Genomic DNA, 18,588 nt, shown 5'->3' on the forward strand with positions numbered 1-18,588 from the left:
CGCTGGCTGTATAGTTCCGCACAAGCATGGCTGAGCACGGTGCTTTACAGTTTCCCAACTGCAAGGGCAATGGGGGCGGGCCAGGCTCTCTCAGGCATGGCAGAGATGCAAGGTCCAACAGGACCTGCATCTCCCCATTGATCATCTTAGGATGGAGTTCAGTAAGACACCCCAGACACAGAGTGTGAACGGTGGGGACTGTTTATGGGGAAGCATCCTGAGAATAGGAGGAGAGATGTCTGGTTTAGGAAACGCTTCTGGGAGAAGGAAACAAAAGGTGCTTAGCCTAATGGAGCCCCCTCCCATCAGCCCAGAACCTCTCTGAGGGAGGCACTGTGGCGGCTGAATGAGTGAGAAACACCAGCACAGAAGAAGAGAAGCACCCTTCTCTAGGAATCCCAGGGTGAGCCACACAGAATTAATGACCAGAATATCAAGGAGTTTCAATGATCTTATATTTTGTATGACCATCAAGATCACACACACACACACACACACACACACACACCCCTGTCCCTTCTATGAACAACAGAACAATGACCACCCAAGCAAGTCAGCGTAGTCCTGAGAACCACAGAAGACACAGAGCAAACACGATCCAGACTTGACTGAGGAGCAGCTGGTGCTGGACAGTCCCATACTGGGGGGCTAGGCTCTGCACACTAGGGGACCGGTCTTTCTGGCAATGCTGGGCAGCCTCACACTGAGGGTGGGCACCTGAACATAGGCAGGACTGGCTTCTTTGGCAGTGCTGGGGAGCCACAGAGCCGAGTGCATCCCTTCGTTACCTTCAGCAAAGCCGAGGGCTGCTTGGATGCGGGACAAAGACAAGGAAGGAGAGGAAGGGACTCTGAAGGAATGGGGAGCCGGAGTTAAGAAAAGCTTGGCTTGGGAGAGGCTGAGTGGGAAAAGGAGGTTGCTAAGGCCTTTCGGAGGGAAGACGGACGCGGAGGTGCGGGGACCCAGATGTGCCCTGGGCCAGTGGTCAGCAGGCGTAGTCACAGATCGTCTCCTGGTCCTGGTATTAAAGGGTCCTACTTGTTACCCCACAGGGCTGTCTTCAAATATATGGGGCCTGAGAGGAAGCGGCTGGACTTCATGTAGGCAGCGATCTTCTCCAGGGCCTGTGAGTGGGAGAGAGAGCGAGAGAGCAAAGCTCAGGCCTGTAGCTTCGCTGGGCTGACCAGCTCCACCCCATGAACTCCATGTAGGCCCAAGATCCGGAGCAGGACAGTCAATCTCAGCTCTGGAAAACAATCTCTTCAAATTTCTTTCCTTAGTGTCCTACCTGAAGAGGGACATTGAAAGACCCCCGCTCCATTATGAGGATATGGGGCGTTGGGCCGATGTTATGCCCCCCCAATAACTTGGCCTTAGAAACGCCATTCTGCAGGAATCAGAAAAACAGGAGTTCACAGCCATAGCCAGCTACCCGGCCTTGACAGAGATAGCTATGGCCAGCCTTGAGAGAGATAACTGTGGTCAGCAGCCTTGGGAGTAAGACAGTTGATATTTTATGGCGGGCCCCTGGCCTTGAGGAATAAGCAGCTGGCCTGGACAAGGCCAAATCAGCCACACACATATGACCCCAAGTTCACCCTGGCCTTCTTTGAAACAACCAATAGGGACCCTGTAACTATGCTTCTCGCTTCTGTAACCGCGCCTCTGCCCCTGGGGTCCCATAAAAAGTCCCCCTTGCCCTAGGAAGGCGCGCAAGTCCTCCAAGAGACTTCGCCCCAGGTACCTGGTCTAAATAAACCCTCTTGCTTTTGCATCTGATCTGTGGTTTCGGTGTGTTCCTTGGGTTTGGGGTCTCTCCCGGAGAAAGATCTCAGCCGGGGGTCTTTCATTTGGTGGCCCGTACGGGGATTGAGACCCCTCCCTGGGACCACCGACCCACCATCAGGAGGTAAGCCGGCCGGCCTTGATTTATGTCATCCCTGTCCAGTCTGAGGGTTGTCTGTTTGTCTGAGTGTTAAATGTTGTTTGTTTGTCTCCGCGCCTGCGTCTGATAATCTGTCTGTGTCAGTGGATCTGAAAGGGGGGACCGACGGGTCTGGACTTCGCCACTGAACCCTGGGAGACGTCCTAGGGGAATCTGGGAACCTGGAAGACGTTCCACGGTTCATCTGAAGTGCCCTCTGTGGCACGGTCTGAAGACCCCTCTGGGGGCACGGTTTTTCTGGTTTTGCTTTCGGTTTGGAACCGAAGCCGCGCAGCGAGTGTTAGTCTTATTTATATTGGTCTGTCGTTTTTTTTTGTTTTCTGTTTAACCGTTCTCCTCTTAAAAACAGCCATAGGACAGACTGTCATCACCCCCTTGAGCCTCATGCTTAAACACTGGTCAGACGTAAAGAAAGACACGAGCCAACAACAAAGGAGTCGTAATCAAGAAAAAAAAAATAGATCACTCTTTGCGAGGCCGATTGGGTTAAAATGGATGTAGGATGGCCTCGTCAGGAAACCTTTAACCTCAGTCTTATTTCACAGGTGGAGGGAAAAGTTTTTGCTTCCAGTCCCCATGGCCACCCGGACCAGGTCCCATACATTGCCATGTGGAGACTCCTGACAACAGAACCTCCCCCATAGGTTAAGCCGTTTCTCTTCCCCTCAGCCCCCCGGCGGCAGCAGCGCTCGCCGAATCCCGGGGCCGAGGAAGCCAGATCGGCGGATCCCTCCCACTCCCTGTTCCTCCCTAACCCCACACCAGCGAGTCTTTTCCTCTCCCCGCGGGCCGCTGCTCCGGCGCAGGCGGGCGCGCGGGCAGGCTTGCAAGCGGGTGCGGGAGAAGAGAACGCGCAGGCGGGGCCGCCGGGAAGCTAGGGCGCCGGGACGCCCCCTGCCCAGTCCCCGCAGGCCGTCAGCGGTGATGGCGGCGGCGGAGGGCGCCGGGGTTTCCCCGCGCCTCCTCCCGTCCGCGCGGCCGCGGCGCGGTCGCGGGGGCCTGGGGCGGCGCGGACATGGGCGCCAAGCAGAGTGGCCCCGCCGCCAACGGCCGCACCCGCGCCTACTCGGGCTCGGACCTGCCCTCCGGCGGCGCGCGGCAGCCCCAGGCGCGGCCGGCCGAGACCCGGGCGGCGGAGAGCCTGCGGCGGCAGCGCCCCACAGCCTCTCGCTCGGAGGGGCGGTGGATAGCGCGATGGGCGGCCGAGCGGCACAGTCGGCAGCGGCGGCGCAGGCGGACACGGGATGTGGCAGGGGCACGCAGGCGGGGCCGGGGATGGGGTCGGCGAGGGACCGCCCCCTGGCCGGCGACCCGCAGCGATGTGCCACGACCGGCTCCGGCCCAATATGGGGAAGGTGACTAGGGGGCGGCGTCACCCATGGACGCCGAGTCACCCCGCCCCGAGTGTTACAACCCCCCCGACAGCGCCGGAGGGACCGGCGGCTCCTGCAGCGGCCCCCAAACAGCGGAGGATGAGTTCCTGCTTCCTCCCCAATTGCCGGTCGCCTACGAGGAAGGCGGGACAAAGCAGCGAAGCCCTCCAACTGATGCAAAAGACGGTATAAAAACCCCTGCCTGCCGAAAACAACTGAACCGCCCGGTGGTGCCTCACCCATTCAAGATTGGGGACTCTGTCTGGGTCCGACGCCCTCAATCTAGGAACCTAGAGCCGAGGTTGACGGGACAGCGGCTTGGGTCCACACGTCGCATGTAAAGGCTGCCAAGAAACCCGACGAAGCTGAGGGCACCGAGACATCTAGTTCAACGCTCTCCAAACCCACTAAAGATAAGACTCACCCGGGGGTCCCCTTGATCCCCCTAATAGTCCTCCTGACATAAGGAGGGACATCACCAGAGAGCCTGTTTCCCTGACGCTGGCCCTGTTACTGGAAAAAATTACCATAAACAAAATAGCTGCTGGGGTAGATACAGGGACTGCAGCCCTTATAGAGACCGGCCAATTCAGACAGCTCCAAGTAGCCATGCTCAACAAAAATGATTTAAAAGATAGTTCCAAAGGTCACCGTGGTTTATGACCCTTGTCTCCACCATTATGGGCCCCCTAATCGTCCTCCTGCTCATTTTATTGTTTGGGTCATACATCCTCAACAGATTGGTGCAATTCATCAAGGATAAGGTTTCTGTTGCCCAGGCTTTGATCCTAACCAAACAATATCAGAGGCTCAGACAGTCAGAGATAGAGCTAACCCCTTATTCTCCATCCTAAAATGAAAGATTTCATTTGGTACAAAAGAAAATGGGGGAATGAAAGACCCCCGCTCCATTATGAGGATATGGGGCGTTGGGCCGATGTTATGCCCCCCCAATAACTTGGCCTTAGAAACGCCATTCTGCAGGAATCAGAAAAACAGGAGTTCACAGCCATAGCCAGCTACCCGGCCTTGACAGAGATAGCTATGGCCAGCCTTGAGAGAGATAACTGTGGTCAGCAGCCTTGGGAGTAAGACAGTTGATATTTTATGGCGGGCCCCTGGCCTTGAGGAATAAGCAGCTGGCCTGGACAAGGCCAAATCAGCCACACACATATGACCCCAAGTTCACCCTGGCCTTCTTTGAAACAACCAATAGGGACCCTGTAACTATGCTTCTCGCTTCTGTAACCGCGCCTCTGCCCCTGGGGTCCCATAAAAAGTCCCCCTTGCCCTAGGAAGGCGCGCAAGTCCTCCAAGAGACTTCGCCCCAGGTACCTGGTCTAAATAAACCCTCTTGCTTTTGCATCTGATCTGTGGTTTCGGTGTGTTCCTTGGGTTTGGGGTCTCTCCCGGAGAAAGATCTCAGCCGGGGGTCTTTCAACATCAGTGGAGAAACAGCACTATCCCGGGGCTTGGTGTCATCTAGACAGTGCTTCATAGGTTTGGAAAAAGTACTCAATGGCCCTGCAAAATCCATCCTAACAGATCATTTACCAGGAGGAAGGAACCTGAAGTCCAGGGAGGTTAAGCAGCGCCCTCCTATTCACCCAGCCTTGTGGCTGTCTGCACAGGCCTGGTCTTTCTCCCCAGGGAAGCTCCTGCCTGCACTTGAGCATGGAGGAAGGAGCTGGCAGGGAAAAGGAGTTCACAGAGCATGCCGGAGTAGCTTGAAAAAGAGCCCAGATCCCACCCCATGACTCAGCAAATCCTGGGTGGAAATGTTTAAGATGGAGGGAAGCCCACCAGGAAAGGCAGGGCAGGGTTCTGACCCATTCCCAGAGAGGAAAAAAAGTCCAAATTTCTCCATCTGGCACCTAAATCCAATATTATTATAGCCCAATCAAATTTATCTCTAGCTCTAATACAGGAATTGTGCCAAATTCAGTCACCCTGAGTGAATTTTATCAAGATTCAGTTCCCAGATAACCAACTGCTGAGGAATTCTAAACCCCAGGACTACCTGTTTGCAACAAGCCAGAGCACCAGCCCTCAGGGGGCGGCTCCTAGCTCTCCCTTCCCCCTTCCCCACGGTGATGCCAGCTCTTACATAATCCCCAACTTGGAACAGAAGCAGAGCTAATGGGAACTAGCTGAGAAAGCACATCACTAGATAGGAAGTGAGGGATGAAAACAGATTCCAGGCCTGAGAGAGAGAGAGAGAGAGAGAGAGAGAGAGAGAGAGAGAGAGAGAGAGAGAGAGAGAGAGAGAGAGACCAAGCCAACACACACACACACACACACACACACACACACACACACACACGCACGCACGCACGCACATTAAGTCAATGTTTCCAATTGTCTAATAAAGTAGATTTGGGGGTTTCAAACACAGACCTGGATGCCATATGAGCAGCAGTGAGGTGAGACTCGGGCTTGGCTCTCTGGCCCAGGTGATACCACATGCACCTCACAGTCTAGTGCGCCCCACCGCACTGTGAGCTCTACTTGGTCCAGTATGAGGGTATAGGACACGTCCCCTGGGACCTGACAATGTGCTCACATGAAAGAGGTCAGCAAATAGGTGTTAAAATAAGTGTATGACCTTATCTCGCAGATGGAAACTGGAGCGTTAGAAGACAGAAGAGAGGGAAAGATAAGCCTTCTACAAAGGGCCCTCCCTGCTTGTCCATGAAATCCAAGCACCTTCGACAGCCCTGAGCTCTCCGTGTGTCCACGGTAGTGACGTGAGAAGCAAAGTGCTCTCTCTGCAGGTCAGCTATGAGGACTCTGCGTCGTGAGACTTCACATGAACCCTGCTGTCCCTTGCCTTCCTAATGCCTAAAGCCAGCTGACTGCACACTCCCGTCACATTCTACTTCTCAAAAGGGTCCCAGACAGGAAACCCTGGCTGAGCGAAGGCCTGAAGCCTCAGTTCCAATGTTGCCCATAGAAGTCAGGGCCCACACAGAACAGGCCTCCACGGGTGTTTGTTGAGACCCTGAGCAAGTAATTCACCCTCCAGTCTCAGTTTATCTTAGGAGTCTGATAATTCTATCTACCTCGTAGGAATCTTGTAGTGATAAATTTAATCCTATAAATATTAGATGCTGAGCACAGGTCCTCCCAGAAAGCCGGGATGCAAGAAATGCTATATTTTTTTTTTTTTAAATTTAAAAGATTAGGAAATCATCCTGGGAAGGGGGCAGGGAAGGACAGCCAAGAGCAAGGAGGACCAGGGCATCACCTCAAAGCGCACCAAGAAGTCCTTCAGGTTTGGGAAGGCATCCAGGCACTTGGGTTCAAACACTCGTTGCTGGTCAAGGACATCATAGACAAGGAAATCCACATAGGTGATCTGCAGGAAGCAGGGTCAGTGGGATGGGATCTGATAGCCCTGGAAGAATGGCAACTCCCCCTCCCCACCAGTTACCCTCTTGACCTTGTCCCCTGTGAACCATGGCCGCTTGCCCAGGAACTCAGAGTAGAGCTTCATCTTCTCAGGGAGACCCTCTAAGTACTCTGGCTTCCGTTTCTCCTGAGGTAGGGGGGAAAAGCAGTCACCACCCTCAGACACCGGCTCCCTGGCAAAGAGTTTGACTTCACGGGAATGCGGGGGAGAGCGTCCACCTTCTCAAGGCTGGGCCCGAGTCGGCTTCCTGATTTTAAATTAGTTGACCACTACTAACCAGACCCCCACAGGCACCAGGTCCCATTTGTTGGAGATGATGAGAAGTCAGACAAGAATACAGTACTTTCATTGAACTCTACTCATTCCCCACGTCAGATCCTGCGGGTTAGACTCAGAGGTGCCCGTGTACCTGACACACTCTGGACTCAGACAGCTGGTGCCATCAGAGAAGCAAAACACCAAAACATCTCAGGGGAGAAGGCATTCCTAGTGGATGGCAGAAGAGTGGATACTTGAGTACTTTTTATGAAGTGAAGGAATGTCTGATGCTGAAGGGAAGGAGTGGCAGGGCCAGCGTCCCTCTGGCCAACCCCCGAGCTGCCTATTGGGAAGCAGTCCTGATTCCTGTGGCTACTGAGGGCACAGTTCTGGAGGGACAGAGAGCTGAGCTCAGAGAGATGTCTGAGGCCAGGGTGTATAACACGCCCCCATCACCACCACCACTGGCCACCCAGTTTCTTTATTTTAACTCATGGTTTGAGTCTCCATATTCCAGGAGCAGACAGAGGACATGAAGAGCCGGGACAGAAGGTCTATGGAAATTAAAGGAGATGAAAAGGACTCTTAGTACATTCTCTAATGTTTAAAAACTGTATTTCCAGCTTGTGGAATCCAACCGCCTCCTAGGAGCAGGAGAAACTGACTCTGGTTATTTGGCAAGATTATGGAGTCATGAAGGACACTTCACTGCTGGGATAAGTAAGGCCTTAGAGAGTCAGTACTGCTAGAGTCAAGTGCTAAATTTGACCAATACAGGTGTGAACATAGGACTTTAACTCCAAACCCTGTCTTCCCCATCCACAGGGGGACTCACAAACTCAGGGCTGTAGCAGACCATCACAAGCTGCATGCGGGTATCCATGGCCTGGTTCTCCAAAATGTCCATATGAACCCTCTCCTCTTCCGTCTCCCCACCTGCAGCACGGACAGCATAGACTCACCCTCAGCATCCCACCCCAGCCAAGCCCAGGGCGATGGCCACCGTGCCCCTCCCTGCAGCCGGCCCCACTCACACAGGTTGTGCTTGCGGGCAAGGTAGCGCAGGATGGCGTTGCTCTGGGTGATCTTGTGCGACCCATCAATTAAGTAGGGCAGCTGGATGGACAAGCAGGGATGGTCAGATGGGATATGGGGTCCCTGCATCCCTTCTCTGGTGAGGACAGACATGGGGCCTGGCACTCCGTAAGCCTGGCATGGTGAGCCCTCCATGAGCACACTGCACACTGAAAGGAGGAGCTGGGACCCAGTCCATCACAGAAATGCTGTGCAGCCACCAGGAGTGGGAGCAGGAGAGCAGAAGCTCTGATCCCAACCCCCTCAGCCAGGCAAGGAGATGAGGTGAGGACACCATGCCTTCCCCAAACCTCCCCTTCCCTGCACCTACATTGGGAAAGTCCAGGCCCAGCTTGAATTTGTCATTCAGCCACTGGCTTTGGTCATAATCGGGAGCTGTAGACAAGACGATGTGAAAAGAGATCACCCTAGTTCCCAGTCAGGCAAGCCTCCACCCCACCCCCACCCCCACCCTCAGGCAGGGAATCTCAACCTCTCACGCTGAGTGTGTCATATTCCAAGGTTACCGGAGTGAAGTGTTTGGGACTGTGGGCCCTGCATATCAAAGGCTTACGAAAGGTTTAGGCAAACACTAAATCACAAATAGAGGAAAAGTCACAGCCCTGCATTGGAAGACCAAACTGTCCTCACAGGGGTTTCTTGAAGGTGTAAACTCTAGTTCTAGCTGGAAGAGGCCCCCAGGTCTGGGCAACAAGGAGCCAGGCACAGGGAGTCATTACCGTCCCCCATGGTGTATCTCTTCTCCTCATAGCTTGAGTCTGTGTATTCCAGGAACAGACGGATGGCCTGACACAACTAAGAGACAAGGCTGATCAGAGAGGTACTGGGACCCCTGACTCTGTGACGTCTTCTCTATATCTAAATCCCTACACTTGATCTAACAGTACACACACACACACACACACACACACACACACACACACACACGGGAGGCGGGAGGAGATTAGTATCAAACATCTAGAGCTCTGAGACGTTACAGGCTGAGGAATTAATTCACCAAGGCCTTACAAGAAAGATCCATTTCCTAGACCGGCACGTCCCCGCCCCGCGTCCCCATCACACTCGGCTGTCAAAACCCTCTCACCCCACGGATATCCCAGTAACCCAGGGTCATGGGCATGGCGCTGGTGCTGTCTGGCCTCAGCGAAGCTAGGCAAACTGTGACTGTACCCTGATGCACAGGGGAGAAGCAGCAGAACGGATAGTGAGTCCCGCCCTCCCGTCTTGGCTCCGCCCCTTCTTTCTCGGCCCCGCCCCGCTCCTGTTAGGCAAGGCTCTGGCGGAGGTCTTCTCTCAGCTTCCAAGCCTAAACAAGGCGGAGTCAATTTTAAAGTAGCCGTGGCTGTGTGACCCAGGTCGTCAGGTTTGGATAAGACCCCTAAAACCTGATGGGTGACTCTGTAGGCCTTGTCCCTGCCTGCGCCACGCCGCTGCTCCGTCTCCTCCTTCCCTCCCCATTCCCCAAGCTGTCAGTGTCCCTGGAGAGAGGCCAGATGTTGAAAATGCAATGATCTCGCCTTTCCCCTCCTCTTATCACTCAGCCTGTTGCTAGTCCAAAACAAGACACCCTCCAAGGAATAGTTTAGTCCTATCTCTGGAACAGCAGGACCCTGGCCAATTTGAAAAACAAACTAAACAAGGAATGGTATTCGCTCCTTTACAGGCACAATAAAATGGACCTACCCAAGGACAAAGGGCAGACAGACTATCAAGCGGTTTCGGTGTTTAGCATCTTGGCTGGGTTTGCAACTCTCGGCTCTGAGCGCACTGCGAATCTGAGACTCCCACAATCACAGACGGCCTACCCTGACCACCAAAGTGGTCCGACTGGAAACACAGTCCTCACAGCTGGAGTATGCTAGGGTGGGAGAGCATGTGCCCCAAGGGAACAGACGCCTCTCCTGCTTCCAAGGGACAACAGGATGCTGTCCAGAGGCGATCTTTGGGGAGCTCTGCACAGGACACAGGGAACCCAAGGCCAGATCTTCAGCTGTCAGGGTCCCTGACCCACATGTGTCTGGTTTTGAGAGGGAGGTCCAAGTAAGTAGCTTTTCAAGTCACCCTGTGACATGGATTTTGTGGTACAACCTCCAAAAGGACAAAGGCCTATCAAGAACACTGTCGCACCTGCCATCCCATGTCCTTGAAGGCAAGATTGTTTCAAAATCAAGGGGTGTGTGAGAAATTGAACTTTAGTTGACTTTGTCCCGATTAAGGAAAGGGAAAGACAAAATGAATAACGAAAAATGATGATCCAGACCTTGCAAGTCAAAGGGCAAAGCTGTTGCTGTGCAGAAAGTACAGTTTGAGAATTAATACCCGTTGGGACTTCAGGGTAAGGTATAAGCATTCCTGGGACAGGCAGAAGCTACCTCAGCACTAAGGGCAGAGAAATCACATACTCTGTGGGTCTTTGTGAAGCCCAGAGCTCAGAAACCACGTCATGGGGCTAGCAAGGTGCAGTGCTGTGGCAAATCCTCCCAACTCAGCTCACTAAACTGCACCTGAGCTCGAGAAGGAGCCTGATGCCCCAAAGTATATTCTCACATAGCTTTCCCCAGACCACTGTCTACTACAAGGCACAAGTGCATGTGCACACATGCATGCATGGGTCCCTGAATCATTGTTAACTATCCATATGCTAGATACTTTTATATCAACTTGTGAAAAGCTAGAGTTGTCTGAAAAAGGCCTCCATAAGACTGACCTATAGGCAAGACTGTGGGCATTATCTTGATTAATGTTTTATATGGGAGGCCCATCCCACAGGGGTGAAATGTGCAACCTCTGGGCTGGTGGTCTTGGGTGCTATAAGAAAGCAGATTGAGCAAGCCATGGAGAGCAAGTCAGTAAGCAGCACCCCTTCATGACCTCTGCATCAGCTCCTGCCTCCAGGTCCTGCCCTGACTGAATTCCTACCTTTATTTCACTCAGTTATGGACTGTGATGTACAACTAACTACAAGCTGAAATAAACCCTTTCTTCCTGGTGTTGCTTTTGGTCACAATGTTTAATCACAGCAGTAGAAACCCTAACTAAGACAGGGCATGTCATTGTCTTCATAATTATGAGCAGGGAGATATAAAATTCCTGGCTCTAATTGAGGAGATAATCTCTAAGAAAAACTCTAATGTGAATTAAAATGATAATCTTAAAAATATAAAGCAGGGGTCTAGAGAGGTTGGTCAGCAGGTAAGAGCATTGGCTGCTCTTCCGGAGGACCCAGGTTCAATTCTCAGCACCAACATGGCATCTCACAACCATCTGTAACTCCAGTTCCAGGGGATCTGCTGTAAGGATTCAGTCCTTAATTACGTCATCAGCCTTCGATGGCGTCCCAGCCTAAAAATCGGGTGGGCCCTCAGTGCATCTCTCTTTCCTTTCTGCTCCTTCCTTCCATCTGGACCTCTGTCTTCTCTTCTCTCTCTCTCTCTCTCTCTCTCTCTCTCTCTCTCTCTCTCTCTCTCTCTCTCTCTCTCTCTCTCCTCTCTCCTCTCTCCCTCTCTTTTTCTCCCCCCCCCCCAATAAAGCTCTAAAAAGGTAACCATGGCTGTGATTCTTCCAATCAGCACCCTCCTCCGCCGGCATGGTCACCGTGGGCAGCAGCCAGCCTCGAGGAGCAGTGCCACAGCGTAACCAACATCTGCAACACCCTCTTCTGACCTCTGCAAGAAAAACACCCATATACCTAAAATAAATTTAAAATATATCGAACAAATACTGGAACATTGCTGTTTATTCACCTGGTCCTTTCCGTACTATTTTTTTTTTTTAAGTAGTTGTTGACACCTTCCCACAGTCTGGGCCCCGTGCATAGCTTGACTCTTCTATAGACTGTCGCGGTTCAGGAAATATGAGGCACACGGGAGAGGAAGGCGAGGCAACACAAGAGGAGCAGCCATGCTGGCCAAGGTCTCCTCTGGAAATTTCTTCACAGTCTCTGGAATATCATTCATCTAAACTCAGAAAACTCCAGGATACAAAACAACATTTTCTTAAATCTAAAAATAGGAAAATAAAATCTCATTCATAGGACACTGACAAACTGGAATTCAGTAAAAGAGATTTCCCACCTTCCTCAGATACTAAGAATAAGGCAAAACAAAGTTTTCCAGAAAGCAGAAATGCAATAAAACCTGAAATTATAGAAAACAAGAAACATTTCTAAAAAGGGAAAGTTTTTTTAAAAATATTTATTATGTAGTTTTATTTTAAGTGTATAAGCGTTTTGCCTGCGTGAATGTCTGTGTCCCACATGTGTGTAGCGCCCTCAGAGGACAGCACAGGGTGTTGGATCCTCTAGAACTGAAGTTATAGATAGATGACTATAGGCTGCTATGTGGATGCTGGGAACTGAACCCAGATCTTCTGGAAGAGCAGCCAATGCTCTATGAAGGGACTCTGGCCAGCTCAAACATGACAGACATGCCTCTGACAGGCCTTGCCCTTCTCCCCCGTTCCCCCTGCCTTACTAAAAACCATTAGATTACCTTCTGAAAGCTAGCCACCAAGGTCTAGTCCTTTATTTGGTCATTTCCTTCTCCTGAGGCTGACTACCAAGGTCCAGCAATCAAAGTATTGAAGTAATCAATATTACTTCAATTACAGCAATCAAAAATCCCCTTTGGCTCACCTAATCAACATGCTCAATTAAACATCTCATTCTGACACAGGGTTTACCCTTTTCCCTTTATAAACCGCCATTTTCCTATGGGCCACACCTGTCTCCTCCCTATCCAGAGGCTGTCCCTTGTCCCACTCTGGGACAAGTGCCCCCCGCTCCCTCTCCCTGTTCCCTCCCCATTCTCTCTCATCTCTGTCTCCTGTCTTTGTCTCTTATTCCCTGTTCTCTGTCCCTCTAGGGCAAATAAGTCACCTTTGTGCTGAGAACTTGGTCTTGGATATCCTGAGCTGACACTTTTCTTTCCATTCTTAAGGGCCAAGTCACCTCTCCAGCCACAAAACCGAAAAACTTACCGATATGTTTCTTAAAGGGATAGCTGGGTTTCTAAAAATAATGGATTTCTAACAACCCAAACATACAACTTTAGAAAAGGTCACCTGGCCTATCCATATCCATACTCAGCAAGCCATGGAGATTCTGGAGATACCCTTCACGCACCAAGGCTTAAAGATAGCCAGACTCCTAACTGCAGCTAGCTAGGAGCCTAATTGGAATAAATACACTGTGAAGTGACTCGAATTGCACCCCTTCTCTGTGTATCTCTTAATAACATAGAATTTAGCGCTGTAGTCTAGAGATCCACTTGTCTCCCCATTCCTTCCCAGATTTATTTTCACTGTCTAAAAGCACAAAAGCACCAGGCTTTAGTCATTGCTTTAGACTTCAGTCTCGTGTGAAGATTCCCATGTCCACGTAGAGTAAATGAAATGCTTGTATTTTTCTCTTAAATTACTTGGGCTCCTAGATCCAACCTACAATCCCAGATAAGAATTGTCCTCTGACCTCTTGACACTCAATGTGTGGTTTGCCCTCACTGACTGGAGCAGGGCTCAGCCCATCCCTAACCCGCACAGGCTGGCTCCGCCGAGATCCTAGGCCTCAGACTCAAGGCTGACACAGGGTGAGGCTACTTCCAGATCCTTCTGTACTGCCTTTCATAAGGCGTACAGCTACCAAGAAAGACCAACCATAGTCTTTCGAAGTCCGCTGTTGATACTGGCCTACAGACTGGTAAATCTATGATTCCTGTTATAGCAGCATTTGTTTAGACAAAAGCTTGCTGTGGATCCCTGAAACAAAACAAAGCACAAAAACACCCAAACCGAAATAAAACAACATAAAACAAAAAAAAAACAAAAAGTTAAGGTTCCCCCTTGTGTTACATCCTAGGAGTTTGTTTTGATGAGCAAAGAGAACACACTCTCCAAATTCTGCTTTCTGAGTGCACAAGTGTTCACCCATATCTAGGCAACCAGCTAAGAGTCTAGGAACTCAGTGTCCTGCCATGCCAAACTTGGGGAGTCTGTACAAAAGGAGTTTTCTCATCGCCGTTGCCTGGCCAGTGCTGGCAAACTGTGGCTGGAAGCTAGTGTATTTTTGTAGGAGGCTGGATGGTATCACGCATACAGGCAAACACCATCTTTAATCTCCTGTGGCAACAAGTGTCTTTTACTGTTTCAGTCAGTCCCCAAGAGTGAACTGGGGTCCTAGCTGGGACACTCTTGTATCTACTTGGGGATAGCTCTGGCTTCCGAGTCAATTTCCGCTGACACAGCCCTGTTCACAGCCTGCTTCTGCTAGCTTTATCTTGGAGTCTGTTACACATTAGCAGTTTTTCTTTGTATTTAATGATTGCTCCTGACTCACTACAGATGCTTCAAATGGAATGGAATTTTATCAGCAAAATATTGCACAGTATGACGCATAGGGCTGACTCTGCTCTCCCCTGTCCTTCTCACTGAGAATTGATGAGGCAGGGGTCTCCAGGTGCTTTTCTCAGACAGATCTTACCATGTTTTCAAAATGGATTTTAAAAACACATCTTGTAATGCCTTCTCAGTATCTCTGTCTCATAAAATCACATCATAAACTCCTTTCTCAGTGAATTCCCTTAGGCTCAAGAGAAGAAAAAAAAACTGCTTTATTTTAAACTGTTCGTGTGGCTCTTGAATTTGTATCATGATCATCTCTTCTTCCATGGACACCTTTTGAATTCCTGCTTATCTTGCTGTTTTGACACTCCTTCTCTGAGGGAGTTACACAGTATATTGAGACTTTGTATACAGAGGATCAGAATGAGGACCCCAAAATATGACTGGGCAAAAAAGCGGGTAACAACTCCTTTTGTAAAAATGTTTGTTTTGTTTTGTTTGTTTGTTTTCAGACTGGATGTGAGATTTACTACTGAACATGATTTGGTAGGTACAGGAGAGCACTGTGGAAGCCCTCAGGAGTGCAGGGCTCGCCCCTGGTCCAGGGGACCACTACTGGAGATATATTTGACCCCACGGTCATCAGAAATTGGCTGCTTCTCAGCAATCACATCTTCAAATTCATCTGCATTAAACTTGGTGAAGCCTCACTTCCTTGAGGTGTGGATCTTCTGGCGGTCAGGGAACTTGAACTTGGCTCTATGCAGAGTATCAATCACATGTTCCTTATTCTGCAGTTTGTTGTGGGTGGGCATGATGACCTGGCCAATGAGAACCCTGGCCACTGTGCCCTGGGGATTCCCAAAGGCACCACGAGTACCTGTCTGGAGCCTAGACTGGGGACTGAAATCAGAGACTTGAAAAGAAGCTGCCAGAAAATTGTCTCCAAGGTCTCCTAGGGCAACCCATATAGGCAACAGGTTGAATGCACTACAGTGAGGCTGTTGTTCACAACCATTGCACACCAGGCCCCCTGGGAAAGGGACCTGGTCAGCTTAATTAACTGCAAGTGGGTAACAACACTTGTGTGTGATGAGGAAATAAATAATTTTGTCTTTCACCTTGTATTAGAAGTCATTGGGGTTTTGACAGAAAGCATTGTTTCCTCATTGGAGAGCTTGATTCTTTTGATTTTTTTTAAAATATTTTTTCTTAAAAAAAATTGTTTTCAGCTGGGCGGTGGTCGCGCATGCCTTTAATCCTAGCACTTGGGAGGCAAAGGCAGGCAGATCTCTGTGAGTTTGAGGCCAACCTGGTCTCCAAAGTGAGTTCCAGGAAAGGCGCAAAGCAACACAGAGAAACCTTGTCTCAAAAAACAACAACAACAAAAAAAATTGTTTTCCCTTTTCAAGATTAAACCCAGGGCCTTGCACGTGCTAGGTAAGTGCTCTACCAGACAGAATTCCAACTCCATCTCATTCTTATTTGTTTGGGTTTCACAGGTAAATAGTGGTTACAGTTTAAGCACACCTCTGGTTTAAAAATTTGCTTCATTTTCAGAACATGACCATAATTTTGCTTTATTTTTTTCCCTCTGGAGCTGAAATGAACTATAGACTCAAGAGAGAAATCATTTAGGATATATCTCAATGATAGAGAACACACCTACATGGACGAATTCCTAGGTTCAGTCTCTAGCACACTATCCCCAAAACCCACTTGTCAAGACATTTAAAAGACAAACCATTTGTGCATTTGTAGTGGTCAGTTTTCCAATACTTCAGCCAAAAGCCTGAAGTAATCAACTTAAAAAGATGAAAGGTGTATTTCTGGTTCAGTTTGGAATGTTGAGTCCATGGTTCACAGTCCACCGCTTTGGGGCCTGCAGCAAGGTAATCCATCACAGTATGAGCACGTGGTAGAGGAGGTTCCTTCACCTTATAGATGGAGAGAGAGAGAGAGAGAGAGAGAGAGAGAGAGAGAGAGAGAGAGAGAGGAGACAGAGCCCCACAATCCCTTTCAAGGCCATATTCCTATTCCCCAAAACCTACCACTATATTCTACCTTTCCACCAGTTCTCAGTCATGGCCAAGCTAATGCCCTTAACATGCCCTTAACATGTGGGCCTTTGGAGAACGTTCCAGATCAAAACTATAGAACCACTCTAAATTTATACCAGAGAACTTTTTTGTCTTGCTTTATTGAGACAGGATCTCACATATCCCCAAGCTGGCCTTGAACTCACTATATTGTAGAAGATGACCTTGAATTCCAGGTTCTCCTGACTCCACTTCCTGAGTACTAGGACTGTGTGTCCAAGAACCTGTCCACACATAACCATACCTGGCCAGAGAAACTTCACTCCCATTTGTTGTAATTTGGATGTTGAATATCCCAAGGTCTGCCTTTTAAAGTCTTGGTGCTCAGAAATTCCTACAGGGAGGTGATAAAGACTATGAGAGGTAGAACAGAAGGGAGATTATTATTGCGTGGATATGAAATGTCCTTCCAAAAAGGTTGTGATACTAATCGTGTCAGCTTGACACACCGGCATTGAGAGAACCTCAACTAAAGAATCACCTCCATCAGATGGGGCTGTGGACATATTTGTGGGGCATTGTCTTGATTGTGGTTGAGGTAGAAGGGCCCAGCCCACCATGGGCAGTACTGTCCCTAGAAAGGTTGGCCTGAGCAGTATAAGAAAGCTAGCTGAGGATAGGAGGGTCATCCGGCTGAGACATCTGTCACCCCATTGATCGCCAGGGTTGATTTGGCTGATGTGGCGGGTGTCCCCTTGCTTCCTCACTGTTCAGTGTGCATCACTCCTGGTCAAGGGTGTATGAGTAGCTGTGCTTCTCTGCCAGAACCTCCAAACAAGCTCTCAAGAGAGCTGGCTGAGCATGCCAGGTAGAGCAGCAAGCCAAGTAAGCATCCCTGCACTGTGGTTTCTGCTTCAAACTCCTGCCTTGACTTCCTGTCATGGCTTCCCTCAATGATGAACTATACCCTGTAAGCTGAAAGAAACCCTTTCTTCTCCAAGTTGCTTTTTCATCATGGTGTTTATCACCATGACAACAACAGAAACCAAACTAGAATGGATATCATATGTTAAAAGCTTGGTTGCCAGCTGATAGGGTCTTGGGAATTAATTAGATGAGGGCTTGACCTTATTAGTAATTTCTTGATAGGCTTATAACATGCTATCATTTTTGAGAGATGGGACCTACTTGGAAAAAGAAGGTCACTTAGGGGGCATGGCCTGAAAAGATACTGGGTCCTTCTAGTCTCTTCTCTAGTTCCTGGCCACATTAGGTATCTTTTCTCTGCCACATGCTCCCTGCCAGGCTGTTTTAGCCTTGCCTCAGGCCCATAGTAATGGAGCCAGCTGATTACATATACTGCCATCTCTGAAACTCAGAGGCAAGATAAACTCTTCTTCTTAACGCTCTGTCAGGTGCAAACCCAACCAGCACAGATGTCCTTTAGGGGTTTGTCTTTGAAGAGGATCATCAGACTCTGGCTCCTTCCTCCTCCTTTGCTTTCTGGCCATGTGTTCTATCACATTCTCCTGCCGTCATGTGCTGCTCTGCCACAGGCCCAAAACAATGGGACAAATCAGTCATAGGCTGGCACCTCTCAATCTGTGAGCCACAGAGGCCACCATGAGCAAGGCAGCCATGGCAGGCTCTCTGGGAGAGATGAGACCTTGGGAGTTGACATCTGCTTTGCTAGGCTTCCATTTGGCCACTTAGATAAAAATCCATACCCTTGTTATCTTCCTAGTCCTCTCTTTCAGAGTAGGAATATTTACACTGTCCTTCTCCAAGCACTGAATATTACAAGTATGTAACTTTTAAAATGTGTGTATTATTTATCTATCTATTTTTATAGAGCCTCCTGCCTAAAGGTTTCTTCGAGATTTGAGGTTTTGCACTTGGACTTGTAAGCCATTAGACCCTGGGAAGAGATGAGATAAAATATATGTTTTGTATTGTAAGATAACCATAAACATTTGGAGGTCAGAGTCAAATGGCTATAGTTTGGACATGGAATGTCCCCCGTAAGTCCGTGTATTAAAGGCTTGTCCCAGAGGGGCATTATACATGGTAATAGAGCTTTGGAGAGATGGGGTGTTATGGGTGGCCCTTGGGACTTTGGAGGCACACCAT

General features: G+C 49.7%; 1 protein-coding gene and 1 non-coding gene across 2 annotated transcripts; both read right to left on the minus strand.

Moving 5' to 3' along the window:
- Window positions 1-433: 433 nt before the first annotated feature.
- On the minus strand, window positions 434-9,316 carry LOC102904760 (glutathione S-transferase Mu 2-like). The gene is made up of 8 exons (XM_006979490.4): window positions 9,168-9,316; window positions 8,803-8,878; window positions 8,394-8,458; window positions 8,023-8,104; window positions 7,824-7,924; window positions 6,761-6,856; window positions 6,566-6,676; window positions 434-1,124 (listed from the first exon to the last, which is right to left on the minus strand). Exons 1-8 carry the CDS (start codon window positions 9,201-9,203, stop codon window positions 1,035-1,037), a joined length of 657 nt encoding a protein of 218 aa, XP_006979552.2. The 5' UTR covers window positions 9,204-9,316; the 3' UTR covers window positions 434-1,034.
- A 6,040-nt stretch (window positions 9,317-15,356) lies between these two features.
- LOC121830615 (small nucleolar RNA SNORA70) lies at window positions 15,357-15,488 on the minus strand. Its single transcript, XR_006073827.2, has one exon. It is a non-coding gene; the product is annotated as a small nucleolar RNA SNORA70 (small nucleolar RNA).
- Window positions 15,489-18,588: the final 3,100 nt, after the last annotated feature.

The sequence above is a fragment of the Peromyscus maniculatus genome, chromosome 6 (genome assembly GCF_049852395.1).
Source record: "Peromyscus maniculatus bairdii isolate BWxNUB_F1_BW_parent chromosome 6, HU_Pman_BW_mat_3.1, whole genome shotgun sequence".
NCBI classification, from domain to species: domain Eukaryota; kingdom Metazoa; phylum Chordata; class Mammalia; order Rodentia; family Cricetidae; genus Peromyscus; species Peromyscus maniculatus.